Source organism: Galeopterus variegatus, unplaced genomic scaffold (assembly GCF_000696425.1).
Source record: "Galeopterus variegatus unplaced genomic scaffold, G_variegatus-3.0.2 Scaffold1883, whole genome shotgun sequence".
Lineage (NCBI taxonomy): Eukaryota > Metazoa > Chordata > Mammalia > Dermoptera > Cynocephalidae > Galeopterus > Galeopterus variegatus.
The window spans coordinates 66,114-91,019 of NW_007727994.1; the positions used below are offsets into that span (position 1 = coordinate 66,114).

The 24,906-nt window shown below is 36.6% G+C and overlaps 1 protein-coding gene across 3 annotated transcripts in view; it reads right to left on the reverse strand.

Annotated features, from left to right (window-relative positions):
* The window catches only part of GIGYF2 (GRB10 interacting GYF protein 2), a 113,859-nt gene that overhangs the window by 63,028 nt on the left and 25,925 nt on the right, over positions 1-24,906 (reverse strand). For all 3 annotated transcript variants that reach the window (XM_008579427.1, XM_008579425.1, XM_008579426.1), the window contains exons 4-8: positions 16,436-16,565; positions 15,353-15,448; positions 5,887-5,998; positions 1,923-2,034; positions 1,053-1,093 (exon numbers count right to left, since the gene is read on the reverse strand). In XM_008579427.1, the coding sequence (XP_008577649.1) occupies positions 1,053-1,093; positions 1,923-2,034; positions 5,887-5,998; positions 15,353-15,448; positions 16,436-16,565 (491 nt within the window). The remainder of the gene's footprint in view (positions 1-1,052; positions 1,094-1,922; positions 2,035-5,886; positions 5,999-15,352; positions 15,449-16,435; positions 16,566-24,906) is intronic.

The following is a 24,906-nucleotide window of genomic DNA, read 5'->3' on the forward strand; positions in this document are numbered from 1 at the left end:
AAAAAAAAAAAAAAAAAAAAAAAAAAAAAAAAAAAATCGGTCTGTGAATGATATTCCTATATTTAACATATGTGTATGAGAAATGTTTACCACTGTCAGATATAATCATGCTCTGGAAAACTTGTCTGGTACTTTTAGGAATTTGGAACTTGTAGAGCTATTTTCATAACTGCAATGGTATTATGAATCAGCACTTTTTTTTTCCCTTAGATACTAATACCTATTGGTAGTTTGTAAAGTAGTACCTCTAATCCGTCAGAAAGCCCATCTTAGCATTATAAATTGTTTAATATAAACTATGATTAATTCATCATAAACACTGAAATCCTGTTCCCTTATTATGTTCCTCTTCAGTGGATACTGTAACTATATAATTTGACTGCTCTCATCTCAAAATAAGAAAAATAAATAAATGAGACTATACAGCAAAAAGACCAGATGAATAGATGACTAAAGAAAGAACATTCATAGTTTTAGACTTTAAAGAAAACAAACACAAAAAAAAAAGAAAGAAAAAAAAAACCATAGTTTTAGACTTTGCTCTCTGATACAAAAGCAAAGATTCTAGCATTTCCCTATTCTCACCTGGAAATGCTATCTACACTGGAAAAGGAGTTATTAGACTGGTTTCTAACTTGAAATTTCAGTTCACAAAATGGCCTTAATAAAGAATACACATCTTGCAGAGAACACAGAATTCTAAAAAGTTAAATAAATCCTAACGGTTGTATTCATCATCCCTGGTTTCACGCGATGGAGACCTCAATAATCATGGAATTCTAAACGCTAGCAATGCTACAACCCCATCTACTGGAGAGGTGCATGTAACTGAGTCAATTTTTTAATAAATTTATCCTTACGTGTGAGCCTCATTAAAAACTAATATCATGGGGGCTTACTAGTTAGCTCAGTTGGTTAGAGGGTGGTGCTAATGACACCAAGATTCAGGGTTCAATCCCCATACCAGCCAGCCACCAAAATTTTTTTAAAAATTTTAAAACTAAAAACTAGTATCATCGAGGTCCAGGAAATATTTTCAGTCAGAATCTTACCTACATCTTTTCGTCCTGGTTTTTCAAAACGTCTGTCACCCCTAGAAAAGGTAAAAAAGAAGTCAAACAAGGCTTGCAAATAATATATACATTTCCCATCCATGATACTCACTTTTTTTTAATAGCTATTTTTCTTTAATAGTATTAGCACTCCTTTCCCTTTCAAATTACAAAACAAATACATTATTGCCCAACATTTGGAAAATACAGAAAAGCACAAAGATGAAAACAAAAATATCCACTACCTCACCTACCAAAAACTAGATTCTGTTGACCCAGAACACATTTTTTTTAATTAGATACACAATACACAGTTTTATATACTGCTTTTTGTGTTTCCCCACATCATTATTTTCAAAACCATCCTTAACTTTGTTATATGGTATCTATTGTGTGCTGTGAATATAACATTATATAAGAGTGATATTAATCTGTTTGGCTTGTTTCCAATTATTTTATATTATAAATATCATCACAGTAACCATCCTTGCACATACATCTTTGTACAACTGCCCTCACTCATCTTGACAAACTTTATATAAAGTCACAAACAATATATAGAGAAGAGGCTTTTACTAATACCAACAAACAATAAAATGGCAATGCTTCCCACTGAACGCTCATCAAATAGCAAATCAAATAACCTATCTATGCTGGCACTAACATAGTAATCTATCTAGAATACTTCTTCCTTTAAATAAGGGTAATTTAAAAATTTCTAACATACAACTTAATATGAAATAATTAAAAGCATTTTTTAAAAAGTGAAACCATGTAACTCTACAAAGAGGCTTCTCTGCAGAAAGCAGAAAACAAGTAAGTTTTATATACCAAGAAATCTTTATGCCAAGATCTGGATCCTTCAGTTACCTTTCCTCCCAGCTCTGCGATCTATGCATTTCCCTGCCACCTCCTCGACCAAACACACCCTCTACTTCATCAAAACTTCTTTGGTAGAAACCACATTCACCTCTGCCTCTGCCTAAAAATAAGAAAAATAGAAAAAATGATAGTCACATGTCAACATATACCATACATTTGACACCAAAGATTAATCTCTGAAGTCCTGTCTCTACATAAACAAGACATCTATATTTAAATATTCAGCAAGGCCTGAGGTATCTTTACCTGTGAGACCAATAATGGAACTAAGTGGCTAGACCACAGGAGGTTTAAAGAAGCAAGTTAAAAACCTAATGTAAAAATCCCCAGTCCCAGGCACCTTTAATGTAAGTTTATTAAATAAATTAAATAATTTATTTAATAATAAGTGAAATTCTACTAAGTTCAATAAAGCATTACTGTAAATCAAACCTCTTATCGGATTATCTTCAATAAAAATGGGAGACATCTTGATTTAGAGACTAGATGGTGAGGAGAAGCTAAAATTAAAAAGCCAAGGACAAATGATAAAATATTTTTTCTAATCCCAGAGAAAAAAGATACCTCAATAGGGTCAACTATCAATTTCATGAACTCAGAGGATATTCTACAGAAACTAAGCACACCTTTTGCCCCCTACTCAAATCTCGAGGTAAGAAAAGTATAAGGACTAAATTCGAACCACAGAGCTGGTAACAGTATGTGGATGCAGGAATTTAGAGGCTCTGGTGGTGGTTCAAATGTAAACTGGCCTTTACTGAAAGCAATTTGGTTAGACCTATCAACATCTGACTCAACAATTCTACATACAATTTATCCTAATAGAAATACCTGCACAAGTATGCAAATACATTTGTATGAAGATGTTCACTGCAATTTTAAAAACCACAAACAACCTAATCCATGAAGGCCTGGCTAAATAAATTCTGATAAAACAATACAGTAGAACACCATGAAGCCACAGAAGATAAAGTACTGACATTAACAGAAATCTACATTATTCTGTTGAATGACAAAAGCATACCACAGAGCAATGCATATAGAGATTATTCCATTTACATAAAATGATACAGCTGCACAGTGAGGGTCAGGAAGGCCATACATCCAATTGCTGGGTCTGACAGCAGAAGGCAGTATGCACTTTCAGCTCTATGCTTTCTATACAGTTTTCCCAACTAATGTGTCCCAGTTGTATCCAACAGACAATTAAGGAAAATTGTAGGAGGATGGGGGTCTGGGGATGTATTTATAACTAGATGAAATCCTGGCCATTATCCCTACCTCAACTTCTCCCATAATGCAAAATGACTCAAAGAAAAATGATGATGGATCTTGAATAAAAGCATGAATGCATTCCAAAGCTAAATAATTCAGTTAAATAATTATTTCAAATATCCATGAGGTATTTCTACTACTTGGTTATAATTTATGAAGAACTGATTCAGAATAGTATACTTTTATATGACCATATTATGAAATACCAAAATAATGCATAGAATTGTAATTGGGTAATTTTAGGAACAATGGATACCCTCTTGACGAGTCCAAGTATCTGTAAAATGGAAGTAAGGACCAAGGATGAACTGTAATAATCTTAAAGTTACCTTCCGGTTGTGTCAACTTCACTTTAAGTCAACAAAGTCAACTCACAACTTAAGTACCTCTCCCCACATCAGGAAATTTATACATTTTATTTAAGATCCTAAAATAATGTAATGCAAACCACTACAAAACACTGGGGTGTTCCCCTCTGATGATGGTTTTATGAAGGGAAAAAAAGTCCCTACTCCTTTCAGAAAACAATTTTCTCAGGAAAGCCACTACATTCAAATCACTTGAAGAAAATGTTTTATTTCAGAAATACATGAATATAAAGAAGTCTTCAGGTTACAAAAAAAAACAAGCAAAACACATATAAAATATTTTCTGCCATTTATGACTAGTATTGACACTGGTCCTCCTTATGAGACTGAAGTTTTATAATGGGGCACATAAAAAGAATCAGATTCTAGAGCTTTCCGGCTTGCAAAATTTAAGTCATCTATAAATGTGATTCCCATATAGGAATAAGCAAGTAAATGTAATATGATGAACCCTTCATAAAACTAAATTTAAAGGAATGAGATTTTACCCTATTCTTTTTGAGGATTAAAATATACTTTCTTTTAATGATAATAAAGACAGTGGTTGACAGTTGTGTGTTACTTGCTTTATTTTTAAACATTCTCACCAAATAAAATTGAAAGATAATACATTTATGTTGTTTTCTTCATCCATTTATTTGTTTGTTTAAATTTTACTAGGATATGATATTTAGAAGTCTGAAATCAGCGTTTTCATATCAAAGTTTCAAGTTGGAAAGAGCCAGGATAATAATCTAATATTAGCTGTGCCCATGCAAAGAAAAGCCACAATAATTATTTAAAGAAACCAAAAAACACCACCAATCATAAGCTTGTTTCTCAATATTTCTTTTTTTTTTAATTTAAATTTAAAATTAAAATTTTAAAAAGTCCTATTTAGAGACTGGTTGATACTTGCAGCACACAAAGTTGGTGTAGTTCCTACTTCTTGATGAAGAAGGTCTCTCTCTGACCGGCCCTGAAAAGCACTGGAGGCAAAGCTGCCTGAGTGCAACCTCTACTCACTGCCAACCGAAAGCAGAAAAAACAGGAAATGCCCAAGTAGCAGGACAGAGCCATAAGTGGTCAGTCTCATCTTCAAAACACTATCACATCATCAAGATGCATGAATCTCAGACAAATTCTGAATCAATGGAACCTAACTGGGGGTGTGAATCTGAATTGCCTGTGGAGCTTTTGAAGCACACACACGCCTAGATATCACCACCCAAAATTCTGTTGCAGAGATATTTCTTATAAGTTTTACAGATGAATCTAACAATTCCTCAGATTAAAAACCACTATTCTAGAGACAGACAAATTCAGAAGGAAAAACCGTAACTAGGTAATAGTACCTAGCATAATAAGTGAAGAATTTTAGTTAGCCTCTTCACTATTCACAACATATTTCTGCCCACATTCTGAATGGACTACTGAAAGAAACTTCTTCACAGGAATGTATAATTAAATACATTTTCTATAAAGAATGTATATAAATTATTCATAAGGCACAACCTTAAAAGAATTTAGATATTCCACACTCATGATCATGCCAATCTTGGTGGTGTGTATGTGGAGATAACGGTTTCTATTGCTGCAGACACCAAATTCTTCCATTTCTAAAGCATCTCTTAGAGAAAACTACAAAGTATGTTTAGACTAGCGCTATAATTTAACCAACTTAGAGTTAACGCTCAAGAAAATATTTATATGACAAACATCAAGAATACCTTTACATAGCAGAAAATCAGCAAACCCAAAATAGCAGATATCAAAGAAACAAGTAATATCAAAATAACAATTATTTTTCTAAGACATAAAACTAAAGGTCAAACAAACAGAATGCTGCATAATTATTTCTTGTTCCACCCCCTAAAAGATCCTAGTATTGGTATGAGACATTTTTTGCTAAAGCCTCTCTCTGGCTGAGGACACTCTTGGCACATGGCCCTCGTACAGAAACTCTGTGTCATGGAGGCCTGCAGGAATATCAATGCTGCTCCAGGAGTCAAGACACTTTAGGAAGCTCTGGATCCCAAAGTGTAAGGCTCGCTGGGGACAAGGAACCTGGATAACAAGGATCTGCCAAAGTCAACTGGTACCGTCTAGACTTCCTCACACTCAAATCTCTACAGTTAAAATTACACTCCTCTGCTACAAATCAGGGGTTATGCAGCAGATACCTTGAGAAATGGTTAAGAAAATAAACGTGGACATTTAGTATGCAGTAAATGTCAAAGGGCAGGTTTTTTTAAAAATCAGGCATTAAAATATTTAAAGGTGATTTCCTTATCCTCCTCCTCCATTACTTTTTTCACATGAAAGCTCACCTCGCCCTCTTGAAGAACTTCGACCTCTAGGAGCCCCCACCACTGTTCCTCCTCCTCCTCGTCCTGTCAATCTCAGGACAGCAGCACTATTTACAGACATGGAAAAGTTTCTCTGCCAAAAAAAAAAAGAAAAAAGAAAAAATGGATAAAACAGATAAGATAAAACTACATGTTGCTTCTCCCCACATCCCAGTGCATCTATAAAATGGCATCTACTTGCCACTATACAATATGTGGAGATGATCCAAAACCTGATTTTACCTGACAATTTCAAATTAATATTTCAGATCAACAAAACCAACAACCAATACCTTCACTATGCTAGGTTTGGTGAGGAAATATTAAACAAGCAAACAAATAAAATGCTGTATGTGACCAGAAGCACATAGGATAAATATGCAACAGAATATATAGAGAAAACTTTGTAAAAGTGATCTGGCTTAAAAGGGTCCTTTAAGGGCTGGCCTGGTGGCGCACTGCTACAGTGCGCCGCTTGGGAGTGCGGCGGCGCTCCCGCCGAGGGTTCGGATCCCACATACAGACCGGTTCCCGCTCACTGGCTGAGCGAGGTGCGGGCGCAACACCGAGGGTTGCGATCCCGTTGCCGGTCCCGGTGCGGTACGGGTGCGACACTGAGGGTTGCAATCCATTGCTGGACACGAAAAAAGACAAAAAAAAAAAAAAAAAAAAGGGTCCTTTAAGCCTATAGTGAAAGGTAGAAATGAGAGGGAGTCACAAAATGGTCTGATCAACAGTAGCATGACAAAGATCCTCATTCTGTTCACCAATGTGGATTAGCAACTCCAAATATTATAACAGAATGACAGGAATCAGAAGTGAATGGGGAAGGGCCAAGTAAAAATCTCCGTAAGATCAACCACCTAAATAATACATTAATGGAAAGGGGAAGAAATGCTTGAAAAAAATATCAATTCCCAACACTTAATCACTAATCTGCACTTGTACCCACAGCCAATCTACAATAGGGTCAAGTACAATGAAACAGTAGTAGGTGTGCATCCATACAGGAAGAAGGGAGGCCAAGAGCCAAAAATATGTCTATGATACTTCTGGATAAATGGAATATATGGGGCTTTGGAAAAAGTAATGGAAAAGTAATGATAAAAATCATGAAAAATGATCTATAAAATATAAAAACCCTGAGCATTTGAAGGAGAATTTTAAACTAGGAAAATATTGGGATATATCCTTACTTGAATACCTTCTGAAAACTTGGAACCCAACAGACATTTATACAAAAGTGTGGAGGAAAATGCACCTTGGGCATGGCTATAGCCAAGGTTCCTCCTGGCAGAAGTGAAGAAGTGAGACTTAAGAGTTAGGGTGAAAAAGAATCTGCAATTCAACTAACATTTTCATCCAAAGTGGTGTCCACCAATTTTCTATTTTGATTCTATATCAATTGAAGTATGATGTCTATACCTGCTTCGTTTGAAGAAGTCAACATGTAATTAGCTAAAAACTTCTACTTTCACTATTAAATTTCTTGCGTTAACATATGGGTCATTTTCTTATCATGTTTGTCTTTTTCAGAATTTTATTCAATATGATTTGTTCAGGTAAATTTTAAAAACTTTATCAATGTAAATAAAGTTGTTCTCTTTGAGTTTTATAGGTATATAACCATATAATCAAGTAACTTCAAAGCTGAAGACTTAAGGGGCCGACCCCATGGCTCACTCGGGAGAGTGCGGCGCTGGGAACACAGCGGCGCTCCCGCCACAGGTTCAGATCCTATATAGGGATGGCCGCTGCACTCACTGGCTGAGTGTGGTGCGGGCGACACCAAGCCAAGGGTTGCAATCCCCTTACCGGTCACAAAAAAAAAAAAAAAAAAGAAACAAAGCTGAAGACTTAAGATGTAATTACTTGGTAACTAAAAATTAGAAGACACCCAACTCAAAAACCTATTTCAAACTTTTTTTTTCTTTTTATTTATTTTTTTTAAAAGATGACTGGTAAGGGGATCTTAACCCTTGACTTGGTGTTGTCAGCACCATGCTCTTCCAAGTGAGCCAACCGGCCACCCCTATATAGGGATCTGAACCCGTGACCTTGGTGTTATCAGCACCACACTCTCCCAAGTGAGCCACGGGCCGGCCCTTCAAGCTATATTTTTAAAAACTTATTTTAAAAAATTGAAAACTGGTTGAAACATACATATCAGCTTACCTTTTAGCACAGAGTAACCAGTGGAGTATTGAATAACACCTTGGGGCAACCTCTGGGCATTATCATAATTAAAGAAGACTTATATAGTCCCAAAATCTACATTAATACACTCTAACCTTGAAAATACAGAGGTTAGAGCCATGTGCATTATGAATGCCAAGATCCCATGTAGTTGAACATTTTATTACCAACATACACATGTATAAAACTCAAATGCACCCATCCATAAGTGTGGGGAAACTCTCATATATTTTCAGAGACTCTAACACACTGCTACATAAAGTGCAAACTGGTAAAATCTCTTTGGAAGGCAATTTCTCAAAGTATATTTATTTTTTTTTTTTTTTCCTTTTTGTCTTTTTTACTGACCAGTAACGGGATCGCAACCCTCGGTGTTGCGCCCATACCGGGGACCGGCAACGGGATCGCAACCCTCTGTGTTGCGCCCGCACCGCGCTCAACCAGTGAGCGGGAACCGGTCTCCACATGGGATCCGAACCTTCGGCGGGAGCGCCGCCACACTCCCAAGCGGCGCACTCTCCAGTGCGCCACCGGGCCGGCCCAAAGTATATTTAAATTTCCATACACTATGACACAACAATTTCACTTCTTACATGTGAAAAATAACAAGTAGAAAAATCTTTAACTGTAGCACTGTTTATAAAAGCAAATATGGAAACCAACTAAGTATCAACCAACAGAGGCTAATTTGAAAATCAAGGTCATCTACACATGGAATTCTATACAGTGGTTTAAAAAATGAGGCAACTCTATTTTTTTAAGTTGAACTATATGGACAAACTTTTTTCTTTTTTGGGGGGGGTGTGGCTGGCCAGTACGGGGATCCAAATCCATGACCTTGGTATTGTGAGGCTGCACTCTAACCAACTGAGCTAACCCCACCAGCCCTAAGTTGAAATATATGAAACTGTTAACTTAACATTCAATCATTTCTGATCCACAAAAACTGCAATTTCCTACGGCCAATGTAAAATACAATGTAATATACAAGGACAATAGAACATAGTTGTAGTTAGGAGCAAGGAGAGACCAGACTGCCTGGACTGAATTCTGGCTCCTTTACTTGACTTCTCTCTGTGCCTCATTTTCCTCATCTACATAATGCGGATGGTGATGATATTTCCACCTCCTCATGGGTTGTTGTAGGCAGGCAACCAATTAAATGTGAACTGCTAAGAACAGTGCCTGACACACATTAAAAGCTAAATAAGTATTTGCCATTATCTCCTAGATAGATGCTTAGGCAAAAACAGTAAAGTGTAGAACTATATGAATAAAGGCTACCATTCTGCGGGAAGCAGGGGAGAGGGTTGGTTAAAGGAATATACAGATAGTTGTAGATGCCCTAAACAACCCTAGAAGGGCATGCAAAAAAATGGAAACAGTGGTTACTACTGAGGAAGAGTAATAGGTACCAGAGATTGTGTGAACAGCAGACTTGCTTTTCATTGTATGTGCTTCCTGAATATTTTATGTATATGTATATGCACTATCTATTCCAGAATGCATAAGTGAAATAATTTTCTTTGATGTCAAATAAATAAAATATACCAATTTTGTAGCAGCTACCTAAATTATAGGTGTAGTGCATAGAATAATGCTTCTCAATCTGAGATACATATTCGAGGGAAATGCCAAACTAAAAGAACAATTAGAAGATCTTCTTTGAGCACTGGTTTTGTTCTAAGAAAACATTTTTCCTCGTTATATTTTATACACACATATGAGAGCACTTCAAAAAGTTTGTGGAAAAATAGAATTAAAAGATAACACGGGGGCTAGCCAGTCAGTTCAGTTGGTTAGAGCATGGTGCTAATAACACCAAGATCTAAAGCTCAGTTCCTGTATTGGTCAGCTGCCAAAATAAGAATCATCATCATCTTTCCATGAGAAAAGACTCTGGAGACCCTTCATACATAGAAGTTTCAGGTAACTTCAGGAAACTTAAGATACGCAGTTAAAATCTTACTTTAGGTCAGTAAAAGTATTTACCTCCCTACAGGAGTACTGAAAGAAAAAGTATATAAAACACTAGTCTAGGAAGATCTAAACAATCCCTGAAGGGGTGGCCTAAACATCAAAGTTTTGATGAATCTTTGCCAGCTTTAAGTACTGTCCTACTTCAATATATTTTATAAATGATACATTTTAAATGCTTCCAAAACTGGACCCCAGGCTGGCCATATAGCTCAATTGGTTAAGCACAGCCTTATAACACCAAGGTCAAGGATTTTGATCCCCATACCAGCCAGCCGCCAAACTTGGACCTCAATGATATGTGGCTACTGTGAAAATTTGCCAACCCTCACATTAAGACCCTGTAATCATAAAATGCAGACCTTAAAACAAATATTCCGGGGCCGGCCCAGTGGCGCACTGCGCTAGTGCGCCGCTTGGGAAGCGCGGTTGCGCTCCCACTGAGGGTTCGGATCCCACATACGGACCGGTTCCCGCTCACTGGCTGAGCGAGGCGCGGGGGCAACACCGAGGGTTGCGATCCCGTTGCCGGTCCCGGTCCGGTACGGGGGCGACACTGAGGGTTGCAATCCGTTGCCGGACACAGAAAAAGACAAAAAAAAAAAAAAAAACAAATATTCCGTTACAAAAACAAAATTAAGACCTAGTCCTTTAGTCAGTCTAGAACTAATTTTGGTGTTTAAGTGTAGTGCATACCTAATTTTATTCTTCTTCAAATTGCTAACCATCACTGGTTAATTGTTAACCACCAGTTCCCAAGCAGCACTTGTTGAATAATCTTTGATTTTTCCAAATGACTTATATAGCCACTTACTACATATTAATTTCTTAGAAATGATATGGGATGTTTCTAGATGATTCCATTACTCACTCTATTGATTAAAATCTATCATGTTTTGGTAACTAGTAGCAAGTCATCCTCCCTATTTACAACACAGCTTTTCTGGCCAATTTACACTCTAAGAAACCTAGGAAATCATTTAAGGAAAAATTTTTAAAAACTGTTTAAATATGTATAAACAGCTAAAAATAATCAGAAGAATAATCATAAAAGAATAAAACTTATATACTGAGCTATATAAAAATTAACTTCTGTATTTAAAATTATAAATACAATTTAAAAATTTAGAAAGCTGGCACAACTATGGCCACTGAACTTAAAACATAAGGAGCTTATAAAAATAGTACAAATCAACAAGAAAAAAAATCCCAAAAGAAAAATTGGCAAAGACAAGAAGAAAATAATTCATAGAAATGTAGATGATGAATAAACATCTGAAAAACTCTTCACTGCCCAGCTGGCCAGTTAGCTCAGCTGGTTAGTGTGTGGTCTTGTAACAACAAAGTCAGGGATTCAGATCCCTGTACCAGCCAGTTGCCAAAAAAAAAAAAGGAAGAGGGGGGACAATAAAAAATTTAAAAATTTAAAAAACCTCTTTGCTGCTATTGGCAAAGAAATACGAACTAAAACAATGGGAAAACTTTTTTCCAAATCTGCAGGGAATTCTTTCAATAAATATACTCAATGTTAGAAGAACAGATATTAGCAGAACAAAGTTTAGTGTATACCAACATTTGTATAAAGAGGTGGGAAATAACACATACACATTTACTTGGAAAAATATACAAGAAACTGCTAACACTGGCTGCCTTTGGGAAAAGGGTACAGGTGGCTGGGAGAGGGATGGAAAGGAGATTTTCTATTATAGACTCTTCTGTAAATCTTCACTTTTAAACCATTTGATTTATTACTTATTCAAAAAATATATAAATAAAATAAAATAATAAAATACTGAACATAGCAAAAATAATGGTAAAATACTATAGCTATGATGGCAGTAAAACAAAAGAGAGAAACTCATTCATACCTTCTTGAAAGTAATCTAGCAGTATAGAGCAAGTTGTGTTTACTTCTGAACTTTCAACTGTATTCCACTGATCTATATATCTGTCTTTGTGCCACAATGTTTTGATCACTGTAGCTTTGTAGTAAGTTTTGGAATTGGGAAGTGTGAGTCCTCCATCTGTTATTTTTCAAAATTGTTTTGACTGTTTAGAGTCCTTGTAACTCCACATGAATTTTAAGATCAGTTTGTCAATGTCTGCCCAAAAGGCCATTGGGGTTTTGATAGGGATTGCATGGACTCTGTAAGATTGCTTTGGGGAGTACTGCCATCTTAACAATATCAAGTCTTCCAATCCATTAAGCATGAAGGTCTTTCCATTTATTTAGGTCTTCTTTAATTTCTTTCAACAGTGTCTTGTGGTTTTCAGTGTAAAAGTCTTATACCTCCTTGGTTAAATTTATTCTTATTTTATTCTTTTTCATTATACTGTAAATGGAATTATTTTCTTAACTTCCTTTGTGGATTGTTCATCATTGGGTATAGAATTACAATTAATGTTTTGTGCACTGATCTTGTACCCTACAACTGTGCTCAATTCATTTATTAATGCTAATAGTTTTTTGCAGAGTTTTTAGACTTCCTATATATAGTATCATGCCATCTGCCAACAGAGAGAGTTTTACTTCTACTCTTCCAATCTGGATGCTTTTAATTTCTTTTTGTCACCTCACTGGTCTGGCTAGAACTTCTAATACAATGTCGGACAGCAGTGGTGAAAGTGGGCATCCTTGTTTTGTTCCTAATCTCAGGGGGAAAGCTTTCAGTCTCCTACCACTGTATATAATGTTAGCTCTGGGTTTTATAGAAATGCCCTTAATCAGCTAATGAAGTTCCTTTCTGCTTTTAGCATGCTGAGTCTCTTAACATGAAAGGGTGAATTCTGACAAGTGCTTTTTCTACATCAATTGACATAATTAGGTGGCTTTTTTCCTTCGTTCTATTAATATGGTGTATTACACTGATTTTCTTAGGTTCAACCACCCTTGTATTCCAGGTATAAATCCAGCTGGGTCCTGGTGCATAGTCCTTTTAATATGCTATTGGATTCAGTCTGTGTTGGTATGCATTGACAACTAAAGATATATAAATACAGTGCAATAAAAGTGTGTTAAGTCTGCATGGTGAATTTACAGGTGAGATTTTTTTTCTTTATAACTTTCTGTATTTTCTACAATGAATATGAGTAACTTTTATAATAATGTTTTATTAATTTAAAGAACATATGAAGAAATCATAAAATCAATAAGACGAACACCACAAGAGAACAATGGGCAAAGGACACAGGCAAATAAAAGACCACAGTGGCCCACAAGCATATGAAAAGATGTTCAACGTCACTAAAAACTAGTAAAATGCAAATTAAAAACAACTATCATAACTATCCCTTTGTTCAAAATTTAAAAACCAAGAGCTGGAGAGGTGTGTAGAAATGAGACATCTCAGACACTGGAGTGCAAATCAGTCTAAAACACTATAGAAAGGAATTGGCAATACCCAATAAAGTTTTTAAAAAATGCAAACAACCAAAACCCAGTGATTCCACTTTTACAATACACATTATAAGAATGCTCACTGCAGCTTGGTTTGTAATAGCAAAAGTTGAAAACCTAAATATCTAATAAGAGATTAAAAAATTGTAGGTTTTCTCATACTATGAAATATACTATACAGCAGAGATGAATGAACTAGAGCTTCATGTATCAACATAGGTAAATCTAAAACTCACTGTTGAGAGAAAAAGTAAGCGGGCTGCAGAATAAAAACTACGTATGTTATCTTCAATACAAAATGTATAACCCTATAAAAAGGAACTATTCTATAGCCTTTGGATATATAAATATGTAACGAAAATATAAAAATATGAATGACAAAAATAAACCAACTCATAGTAATCTACGGGAAGGAAGGAACAGGGTACATCCCAGGCAGTTTCAACTGTATAAGAAATCTGAGTTCTTAAACAAAAAAGACAAACAGATATGTCATAATTTTAAGATATGACATATCTGAACAGTATAAATGGTTTGTAATAATGTTCTCTATACTTGTCTTTCTGAAATACTTCATAATAAAAATATTTTTAAGACAAATTAAACCAAAATATAGTCAGATGTCAATTTGATTAGTTGGCAGGAACTTTTCAGCAATCACTGTAGACAGGACCGTTTCCTTCCTGTGTACTCTTTACAGCAATAAACACCTTTTGGTCAATGAAAATGGATCTTCAAGGGCCATTCTGCTTGATGACCCCCGAAAATATTGAGTTTTATAAATAAAGATGGAACTAGCTTGATTCACAAGAAGCCATAAACAAGAATAGTTCATAAACATATGGTGCTGAAAATCACCAAAGATTAATACCTTTCTTAGATCTTAAAACGGTTCCAATAGAGGGCTGTTTTTAATAAGCTTTTCTTTCTTAATAAAGTGACTTCCGCATGTAAAACATGTCAAGAATGTAGAGAAAACACCCATGGTTGTCACAAAAACTAATGATGAAAGTGTTCTAGAATTAGATGGTGGTGATGGTTGTATAACTTAGTGAACATACTAAAAACCACTTAATTGTATACCTCAAAAAGGTGAATTTTATAGCATGTTAATTGTCTCAAAAAAGCTGTTTAAAAAAAATTAAAAGGTCATGATAATTCTTCATTTAAAGTGGCATTCCAAAACAAAACTCTTGTTTCTCCATTTCACTATAATCACCATAAGTTCTTTGAAATCACAAACTCTTTTATTTACTTTTGCACAAGAAATAGTGCACTAAAATTAGGGACAATACAAAATTTGTTACTTCCCAGCCCAGAAATTTTACTTTCTCACAACATCACACAAACTATTGACAAAAGAGTTTCAAGCACATTTTGAGCTAAAGACCTATATTTTCCTTTAAGATAAAATGCACTGGTGAGAATTCAGGTTGGCAATTACTTCTGAAAAACAAAGATGATTTTCCCCTCCTCTCCACAAAAATAACTCTTCCTCTGTACTTGAATACATTATAAGGGATAGTTCCCACTGTCCTTAAGGATCTAGAAACGTTTCCTTATCTCTACATAATATTCAACAGCTTCAGAAACTAAAGCAAAATCTAGTCAACTAAAAGGCATCCTAGGGCTGGCCAGTTAGCTCAGTTGGTTAGAGCACGGTGTTGTAACACCAAGGTCAAGAGTTTGGATCCCAATACCAGCCAACCACAAAAAAAATTAAAAAATTAAAAATAAAAAGGCATCCTCATACCAAGAAATAGTAAGAAGGAAGCACACCTGTGGGGACTCAGGCTAATCCTTAGAGCTTAAGTAGTAGCTTCCTATTTTCATGTCTTAGTGGAAAGAACAAGGGTTTGTTTGACCTAAGGCACAAACCTGTTCTTCTTCTGTAAAGGGTACAAGAGCCAATGGCGGCAAGGGCTCCTCCTGTAGGATAGGCAGAAATTCTTTATCCAGAAGGTCTGAAGGTATCTGTATGACCAAACACATGACCAAGAGATTAATGCTATTCTCCTAATTACAAAATAAAACAAAACAAAAAAACCCCACTCTTCTGTTTACTATTGTTCATTATTATAAATAGAGATTAAAGCTTATTCACCCATAATTAACTCCTGTGGTACTTACATATTTTGATAGGGTCAAATATTAAAAACCCCAGTCACCCTCTCCCATCCTCCCATCAGACCATTATATTTTGGACTCAGCACTAAGTCTGGTATTCCAGAATGCATTACTGGAGGAGTAAAAGTCTCCACATTTAACTCAAAGCAGAAGGTGATAAGGAGAGTTTTATAAACACTTACATCTGTCCTTAGCAATTATCACTAAAATGTGAGATTCTCAACCCATTAATAAAATTGAAAACAAAGTATATTGAAAAAAAACAGAAAATATTATTTCTCACTAATCAGGTATAATAGAAGTCTAATTTATACTGTTTCAGTTTAGATCATTTATAAGTGACATAAATGTGGTGTTAAATTTTAAGATTTTCTCTCCACTACAAATTTTATACTTAACTCAAAAAGGGAAAAAACGGGAGAAACTACTCCTCCTCTCACTCCTTACTTCTAACTGGAAAGTAGTATAAGAGGTACAATAAAAAGAAAGCAGAAATTCTCCATTTCTCAGCCATCAAACTGGGATAGAAATAGACATGAAAGGGAAGTTAGGAAATTAGATAGAGAAGGTATTAAGTGCTGACTATTCTCCAGTTTCCATAAAGCTGCCAATTCCTACAATAAAATCTTAGGTCCTCTCTAAAAAATACAGTGTGTTATACTTAGAAGAGCCTCAGTTAACTACTGCAGGTTTCAAAACAGGAAAAAGTAAGGTGGAATGAAAAAGCATGGGTTAATACATTAGCAGAGTATATTATTTTTCATATATCAATACATCACTCCACATATCCCAAAGTCTCATTCGTAATTGCGAACTCTTTTCCTGCTTTATTACCTTGTTGTCTTTAAGGAAAAGTGCTAACATTTCTTCTCTGCCATAACGATAATCTGCTAATTTATACTTCGGCAAAGCTGGAGAAAGAGGAGGGGACGTAATACTCCCACCACTGGACAGAGCTCGGAGCCTAAAATAGGAAAGACAAAGAATCTAAAATGAAGTGACAAATATTTTGACACTATGGACTCTTTATATAATACACTGTAAAAAAATTTCACTTTTGTTATTTAGAAGAAGAGAAAGAAATCCCATTATCTCAAGGTATCAACAATTTTAGCTTTAATACAAGCTGCTGCCATAGCACATGAAGAAAGCAGTTCATTTGATAATTCCTTGACTCAAAAGGTATCATGGCATGTCCCTGAGAAGTTTGGGAGATAGGGAGGGGTAATTTTTTTCCAAATTATAAAAGTCATGTACGATTTAAAAAGTGAGATACCATCTTACACACATTAGATTCCTAAAAATGACTAAGTTTGACAATACCAGTTGTTGGTAAGAATGAAAAACAATGCAAACTCTCAAGAATTATTTGCAGGACTATAAATGGAATAACCACTTCAAAAAATGATTTGGTAACAGCTAATTATTTAACAGCTACTTGGCTATTTGGTAATAGCTAAAATATTTAATAAACTATGCTACAAAAAAGCAAAATACAGAAATATATAATAAAGATAACTTTTATACAAAATGTATAAACCTGCGAATACATTTATACTATTTACAGACACATACAATATGTAGCAAAAAGCATAAAAACAAACATGGAATTGACAAATACAACATTCAAGATAAGGTTATATCTGCAAAAGAAAGGAAAGTATAAAGAGAGCTTTAATTGTACCTGCAATGATTTATTTTTTCAGCTTGGTGATGAGGACATGGATGTTTATCACATTTTAATTTTTATATGCCTGTGATATTTCAAAATATATTAATAAAAATCAATTAATGATCAGTGCAGAGAATTTGAAAATGCCATGAGGTACAAAGAGGAGAAAATAAAATTTTTATTTACTGATAAGAAGAAAAAATTAAAAATATACTCCAAGCTGATAACAGAAGCGGTCTCGAAGAAAAGGAACTGGGGAAAAGGGAACTAATTTGTTTAATTTTTGAAATGTTTTTATTTTTTAAAAAGATGGAGGGGAAAAAAACCTCACCAAAAAATGGCAAGAGTAAGATCCTACTGCAACACTGTGTCAAACGGCAAGTGAGAGGGCTAATATTAAGAGCAGTTGATAATCTGGGGGTTGCCCAGAGTTCTATAATGTAACAGATACAAATGGTGAAAGGGACCAAGGTACATTTTTGTACTAACTTTGGTGTGTTTTTTTTTTTTTTTCTCTTTTGTTTTTTTGTTTGTTTTTTTGTTTTGGTGGCTGGCCGTACAGCGATCCAAACCCCTGACCTTGGAGTTATCATCCAAGGTACTTTTTAATTCAGTAGTTCAGCTTAAAAGAAAATTCAATCGAAGCATTAAAATATATGCCCCAGGGCCGGCCTGGTGGCGCACTGCTACAGTGCGCCGCTTGGGAAGCGCGGCGGCGCTCCCGCCGAGGGTTCGGATCCCACATACAGACCGGCCGCTCGCTGGCTGAGCAAGGAGCGGGGGCAACACCGAGGGTTGCGATCCCGTTGCCGGTTCCGGTCCAGTACGGGCGCGACACTGAGGGTTGCGATCCGTTGCCGGGCACGAAAAAAGACAAAAAGACAAGAAAAAATATATATATATATATATATGCCCCAAATTGCTAAGCATTAGTCACAAAAGAAAAAAAGAGGGGAATGACTACCAAATTATTACACATTAAAAATTAATGTGAAGGCCAAGTAAAGCACAGTAATTACTTGTATGTTATTCAAAAATGGCTGGAAAAAATAGTATATGCATAGTAAACACTTTTAAAATGTATTTACACATAGAAAGTAATACTTAAAAAATTACATTAAGTAAAATGAGAATGTAGAGTTTTGTTTTCTATTTTTCAATTTATCTGTCTTTTCAACTTTTTTTTTTTTTTTAAGGGGATCTTAACCCTTGACTTGGTGTTGTCAGCACCACGCTCAGCCAGTGAGCGAACCGGCCATCCCTATGTGGGATCCGAACCCGGGGCCTTGGTGTTATCAGCACCGCACTCTCCCGAGTGAGCCACGGGCCGGCCCTGTCTTTTCAACTTTTTAATTTCTTATTATGGACAATTTTATGACCATACATTAATGCACCACTCAGCCTCAAAACCAGCAATCCATGGCCAATCCTATTGCTTCCAATGCTCCATCCAAGCCTCCTTTGATATTATTTTGAAGGAAATCTTTGACTTATCATTTCATCTGTAAACATTTTAGAATGTTATCTCTAAAGGATAAGGACTTCCTTAAAAGTCTGGATTTTGCTGATTTTATCCGTGATATAGTTTAACATGTTTCCCTGGCCTCTGCATTTCACATAAACTGGTGACTGGGTGTAGAGGTTTGATCAGATGTGGGTTCTGTCAGTACGGCAATACTTCATAAGTGGTGGCGTATTATTCCAATAAGAGGAACATATTGCCTGGTTATTTTTGTGATACTGGCTGTCACTGATAATCAATGCTTGGATCCCTAAATTCACTAAGGTTGCAAAGTGATTATATTCTATTCTATCATTCCTTCTTTAATAGCTGGAGTATTTCTGCAAAATGAAACATCCCTCTTATACTACCGGGTATAGTTATCCAATGGTATAGTTTAAACAGGAAAGGAAGGGAAAAGCCTTGATTCTTTCTATTTACTAGTTTTCAAAATGATGACTTGGTTCACTAGCATCCTGCAACAGCAACAAATTATTTTTTATTAATATATTTCTATTTACTGCTATTATTCTTAACCATGTTCAAATTGCCTCATCTTTGACCAGTGGAAGACTCTTCCGGTTGGCTCCTGGGTCCTTCTGACATGACCCTAATAGTCTTTAAGAGCTTCTTTTCTATCTCGTATGTCAAAATGTTCCAGGCTAATCTTGTATTATTTCTTACCTCAGATCTGGAATCAACTACTTCTTCAGGGAGTGCTGTTTCTCTTTAGTATACAGTAAGACTACAATCTGGGTGCTAGGAGTACTCATTAGTATTGGGTTGGTCTTTGTTTCTTTTCCAATTATTCTTGAGCTTAGAGGTCATTTAGTTCAAACCCCTTAAGACAGGTTAAACAACTAGATTGAAAAACAACATGCCTACACAAAGGAGGGATCCAAACATTGCTGAAGGACCTTTGGGAAACTGCTTCCCATCAGATTCTTGCAAAATCAGGTTCTTTCCTTAAGAAGTGAGATTAACATCCACTGAGAACTGAAGCTGGGAATTTTACATATGCATTAGCTAATTTAATCTCACTTGAGCAGCACAACACCACCAACCTAACAGACAAGATAAATGAAATGAGAGGTTAAAAGCTTGCCCAGAGTCACAGCCAGTAGAACGAAGGTTCAAACCTAGGTTTTCATGACTAAAAAGACCACCATCTTTCTAACAATGAGGTCTAAAAACTGTATTTAAAATAGCCAGTTTATTTGCCAATTTTTAAATATACATATATTTCTTATTAGAAGATTTTTAGTATCTTCCTTATACCGAGCCAATGTTTCTACCAATGGAGGACACATTTAAGCACTCTTTGAAGTGAAAATCATTCTGTACTGACAAATAGTCACCATGTCTCACCAGACTCTTTCTCATGGCCAACATCCCTAAATTCTACAGCTCTTCCTCACACCAAGGTTTCAAATCCATTCACCACCCTGCCCCTTCCAATCGACTCCCAATGGCTTTTCAATGTCCAGGACTGAACACTTCTCACACTTCTTTTAGGCACCAGATCTATTAAGACTATCATGACCAGATTGCTCCAGCTATTGTGAAGAGACTGAGGCAAGCTAACATTAGTAATTCAAAGAAAAAAAAGATGGTTGCCCGAGTTAAGATAATGGAAAACAGGAGTGCTCTGATTCAATAACAAATCCTATTCCAAGTCCCTCTTCACCTACAGATACTTGGAGAAGCTAATTGAGTAATATTTCTCCCTAAAAACTCACCAGTGAGCTTTATCTCCTCCATACAACCCTCTCTTCTAAAAATTCAATCCCTCCCTATGTGCTTTCCCCAAGGTCTCTAAATATATCTAATAAGTTGTTTAAAACTCCTTTAATGCAGCATCCCCCTCCTAGCTATGCACCATTCATCTTTCCTCCTCATTCCAGAAGTATTTCCTCTTCCTCACTACCCCCTCACTTCAAAACCAGTGCAACCTGGCTCCTCCCACCACTCCATTGTTCTAGCAAAATTCATCAATAACCTCAACATGGCCTAATCCAAGGGAAAATTTACATCTCTCATAGCCTTCAACTTTCTGGCCTATACTGAGATCTGTTAACAAAGAAGGCCCAATCCTACCATGGGTAGTAACTGATTGGCGGCGGCAGAAGCAAGACCCCTAAAACTCCATGACACCCTCAAAATCTTCACTTGTTAAGTGTTGCTTAAAATCCAAACTTCAGCCTATAAAAAAGCAACTCACAATATCAATATAGACATGTGAAGTGTGAGGGTCAAAAAACACTTCTATATAAGCTCATGATTCTCAAGTCCACCATCTGACTTCTCACATAATCAGGTTTTCACATACCACCACATAACGCCCATCAGGTTCAAGATGCCCAAAACCCTAATCAGCTTATTCATCCCAACCCCTTCATCACCTGAATTCTCAAAGATAGATAAGGATGTCACCATCTATTCATCCACTAGATTATGAGTCTGAGATTCACCCTTCACTCCTCACCTTCTACAACCTCACATACCCAATCACCATGTACTGTCAGTTTTAAATTCCAAAGCAAGCAAGCTATCCCTTGATTTTTTTTTCTTTTTGAGACCGGCCGCACCGCGCTCAGCCAGTGAGCGCATCAGCCATCCCTATATAGGATCCGAACCCGCGGCGGGAGCGCCGTACTCTCCCGAGTGCGCCACGGGCTCGGCCCAAGCTATCCCTTGATTTAAGTAACCTAATTCTTGTTCACACACTTATTTCCTGCCTGGACTGCTGCAACAGCATCCCAAACAATCTAACTACTCTTGTTCCACTGTCTACATCACCATGAGTTATTTACTTCAAATGCAAATCTGAATAAACACTCCCTGCCTACCAATTCTTCATTGGCACACAATGACCAAATAAAATCCAAAACTTCTTAACACAGAAGGGCAGCCTCCAAGCTCATCTCTTTATACTATAGTAAAAGCAAAACATCTTGGAGTTCTTCTCTTAAATCTGCTGCTTCTTTCCTCCTTGCCTTTACACATGCTCTTTCTGTTGTCACAAATATTTTTCCTAGACTTTTTCACCAATGGCAGGGAATGCTGGGGAGAAGAGAGGTTAAGTGGGAAGAAGAGAAAAGACAGGCAGAATGAAGACAGCGGCGTGGAAAGAGAGTGGTAGGGAAAAAAGTAAAGAGATCGAGATGCTATGGGTGTGCTAAACACAAGCACCTGGCTTCATGGAACTAACAGGCTAGTGGAATAATAAAAAGATAATTAAGTCATACAAATAGACATAAAACTATTGAAGGAGTTTTGAGAAGACTTGATTCAATTTACATTTTAAGATTACTCTGGCTGATATGGGGAGAACAATTCAAAGGAAAGTAAGAATTGAAGCCAGGAAACTGCTGTAATAGTTTATGTCAAAAATGGTGGTAGCTTTCACTAAAGTGATGACAAATGAACAGATTCAAGAGACACTTTGGGGACAGAACTGACATGACATTGTGATGAACCAGATGTAGGGATACAGAAGTAAAAGAAATTATCAAGGCTAACTCTAAGACTTCTGACTTAAGCATGTGGGCAGACATGGTATTAAGATGAAATAAAAGAAGATATAAAAGGGCAAAACTCATGAGCTGTTTTGGAAAAGTATGAAGTTATGAGATGTCTTCAAGACATTTAAGGGGAAAAATCAAATAGGCAGCTAAATATCCTGTACTTGCATTATAATTCCTTTACAGCATTATGACATTATAGTGAAATTACTTAGTGTCAGCTCCTAAACAATTCAAAAGTTGGCACCATGTCTTTTTATGCCTGTTGCCTCACTACCTAACCCAAGACAAAGAACATAGCACTTGATAAAATGTTTTCTTAAAAAAAATTAATGTTCTTTTCTAAAATATATCCCTGGATAACATCTAATTTACTATCCCTTCCATTCACACAGACTTTCCCCCACCCCACCCCCAAAAAGATGACCGGTAAGGACATCTTAACCCTTGACTTGGTGTTGTCAGCACCACGCTCTCCCAAGTGAGATAACTGGCCATCCCTATATAGGGATCCAAACCCATGGCCTTGGTGTTATCAGCACCACACTCTGCCAAGTGAACCACGGGCCGGCCCCCACATAAACATCTTTTACCCTTTTTGAAAACTGGGAATATTAACACATTCCATCCTCCAGAACTTCTCTCATTTTTCCCATGGTTTCACAAAGGTTATGGATAGTAAGCTAGCAATCTCAGGTTTGCATTCTCTTACCCCCACCCCTTTCTCTCAATAAAAACTGAATGCCTTCATTCAACAAACATTTATTAAGTGCTTCTGCCTGGTGTACTAAACAATGGTCTTACCAAAATTGAGAAATACAGTGCCTTTCTTAATTGAATTAGTTCTTTCCTGAGTAAGGCAAACACATTTATAAAGAGATGCACCACAAGGTCGTAACTATTTTAACAGAGTTATAAACAAAGTGGTTTGGGGGAAACAAAAGTACCTCTCTCTTTTTTGCAAGGAAAAGATCTAGAAAGACTTCCTAAATCCATGGAAATGAGACAGAGGAAACCCCAAAGGAACTTCCTTGGCTCCTTTCCCATAAAGCCACATAACTCTACAATTACTCTCCCTATAATAAATTCCTTATCTAGACTTATCTGGGTAATTTTTTTTTCCTTTTTGTCTTTTTTACTGACCGGTAACGGGATCGCAACCCTCGGTGTTGCGCCCGCACCGCGCTCAGCCAGTGAGTGGGAACCGGTCTCCACATGGGATCCGAACCCTCGGCGGGAGCGCCGCCACACTCCCAAGTGGCGCCCCCCCCCCTGCCCCCCCCGGGCCGGCCCATGGGTAAATTTTTGATTCTCAAAATTTTTTTTAAATCCCCAAATACAAGAAGTATAATTGATTTCTTTGTTTTATAAATGTCTTAAAGTACACATTTCAAAGAAAAAAGAATAGTAGGATACAAACCAAAATGTTAGCAAAGGTTCTTTGGATGGTAAGATGAACTATTGGTTCCTCCAGATTTTCTGGAAAAAGCATGTTTATTTTATTACTGGGACTAACAAAAAATTCTAAAAGACCTACCTAAATCTAAGAGATTTAGCACCAAAAAACTTTTTCTCAAGATAGTACTTAGTATCCTGCTCACAGCGCTAGTAGTTGGGCCGGCCTGGCGGCGCACTGGATAGTGCGCTGCTTGGGAAGCGCGGCGGCGCTCCCGCCCGAGGGTTTGGATCCCACATACAGACCGGTTCCCGCTCACTGGCTGAGCGAGGCGCAGGAGCAACACCGAGGGTTGCAATCCCATTGCCGGTTCTGTCCGGTACGGGGGTGACACTGAGGGTTGCGATCCATTGCCGGACACGGAAAAAGACAAAAAAAAAAAAAAAAGATAGTACTTAGTGTTTTATCAAGGGCAAAGTAAACATGCACGGGATGGAAATTAAATTCATCCAATACTTCTGGTGTCAATCAGTCACTATATCATCTGAAGCATTAAAAATGAAACTTTTGATTCAATAATTCCACTTCCAAGAAATTACTCAAAACAAAATACAATACAAACATAGCAATACAAACAAAACTGTTCAAGGGTATATATTCATACCATTTACAATAGTAAGACACTAAAAACAACTTAACTTTCCAATAATTCACTCATTCATTTAATAAATATTTATTGAGTACCTATATGCCAGGCACAGGAGATACAATAGTGAACAAACTGTACAAAAGTCCAGACAGAAGAACCTGCCCTCATGGAGCTCACAGTCTAGTGGGGCTTTGAGGATGGGATATAAATAATAAAGTAAGTGAGTAAAATATTTGGCATGTTACCTTTTAATAGACCATAAAGAAAAATTAAGCACGAAGAGAGACAGGGACTAAAGGGTAGGAGGTGGGGGAGTACTGTACAGATGGTCAGGAAAGGTCTAAGGTGGTAGCATTTGAAGAAAGGCTTAAAGTAACTGTTGATTTATAGCTACTCCTCTATTAAATCTATCACACTCTTTTTTTTTTTTTTTTTTTTTTTCCTTTTTTTTTTTTTTTCTTTTCCGGCAACGGATCTCATCCCTCATTTTTGCGCCTGTACCAGACCAGGACCGGCAACGGGATCGCAACCCTCGGTGCTGTGCCTGCACCTCGCTCAGCCAG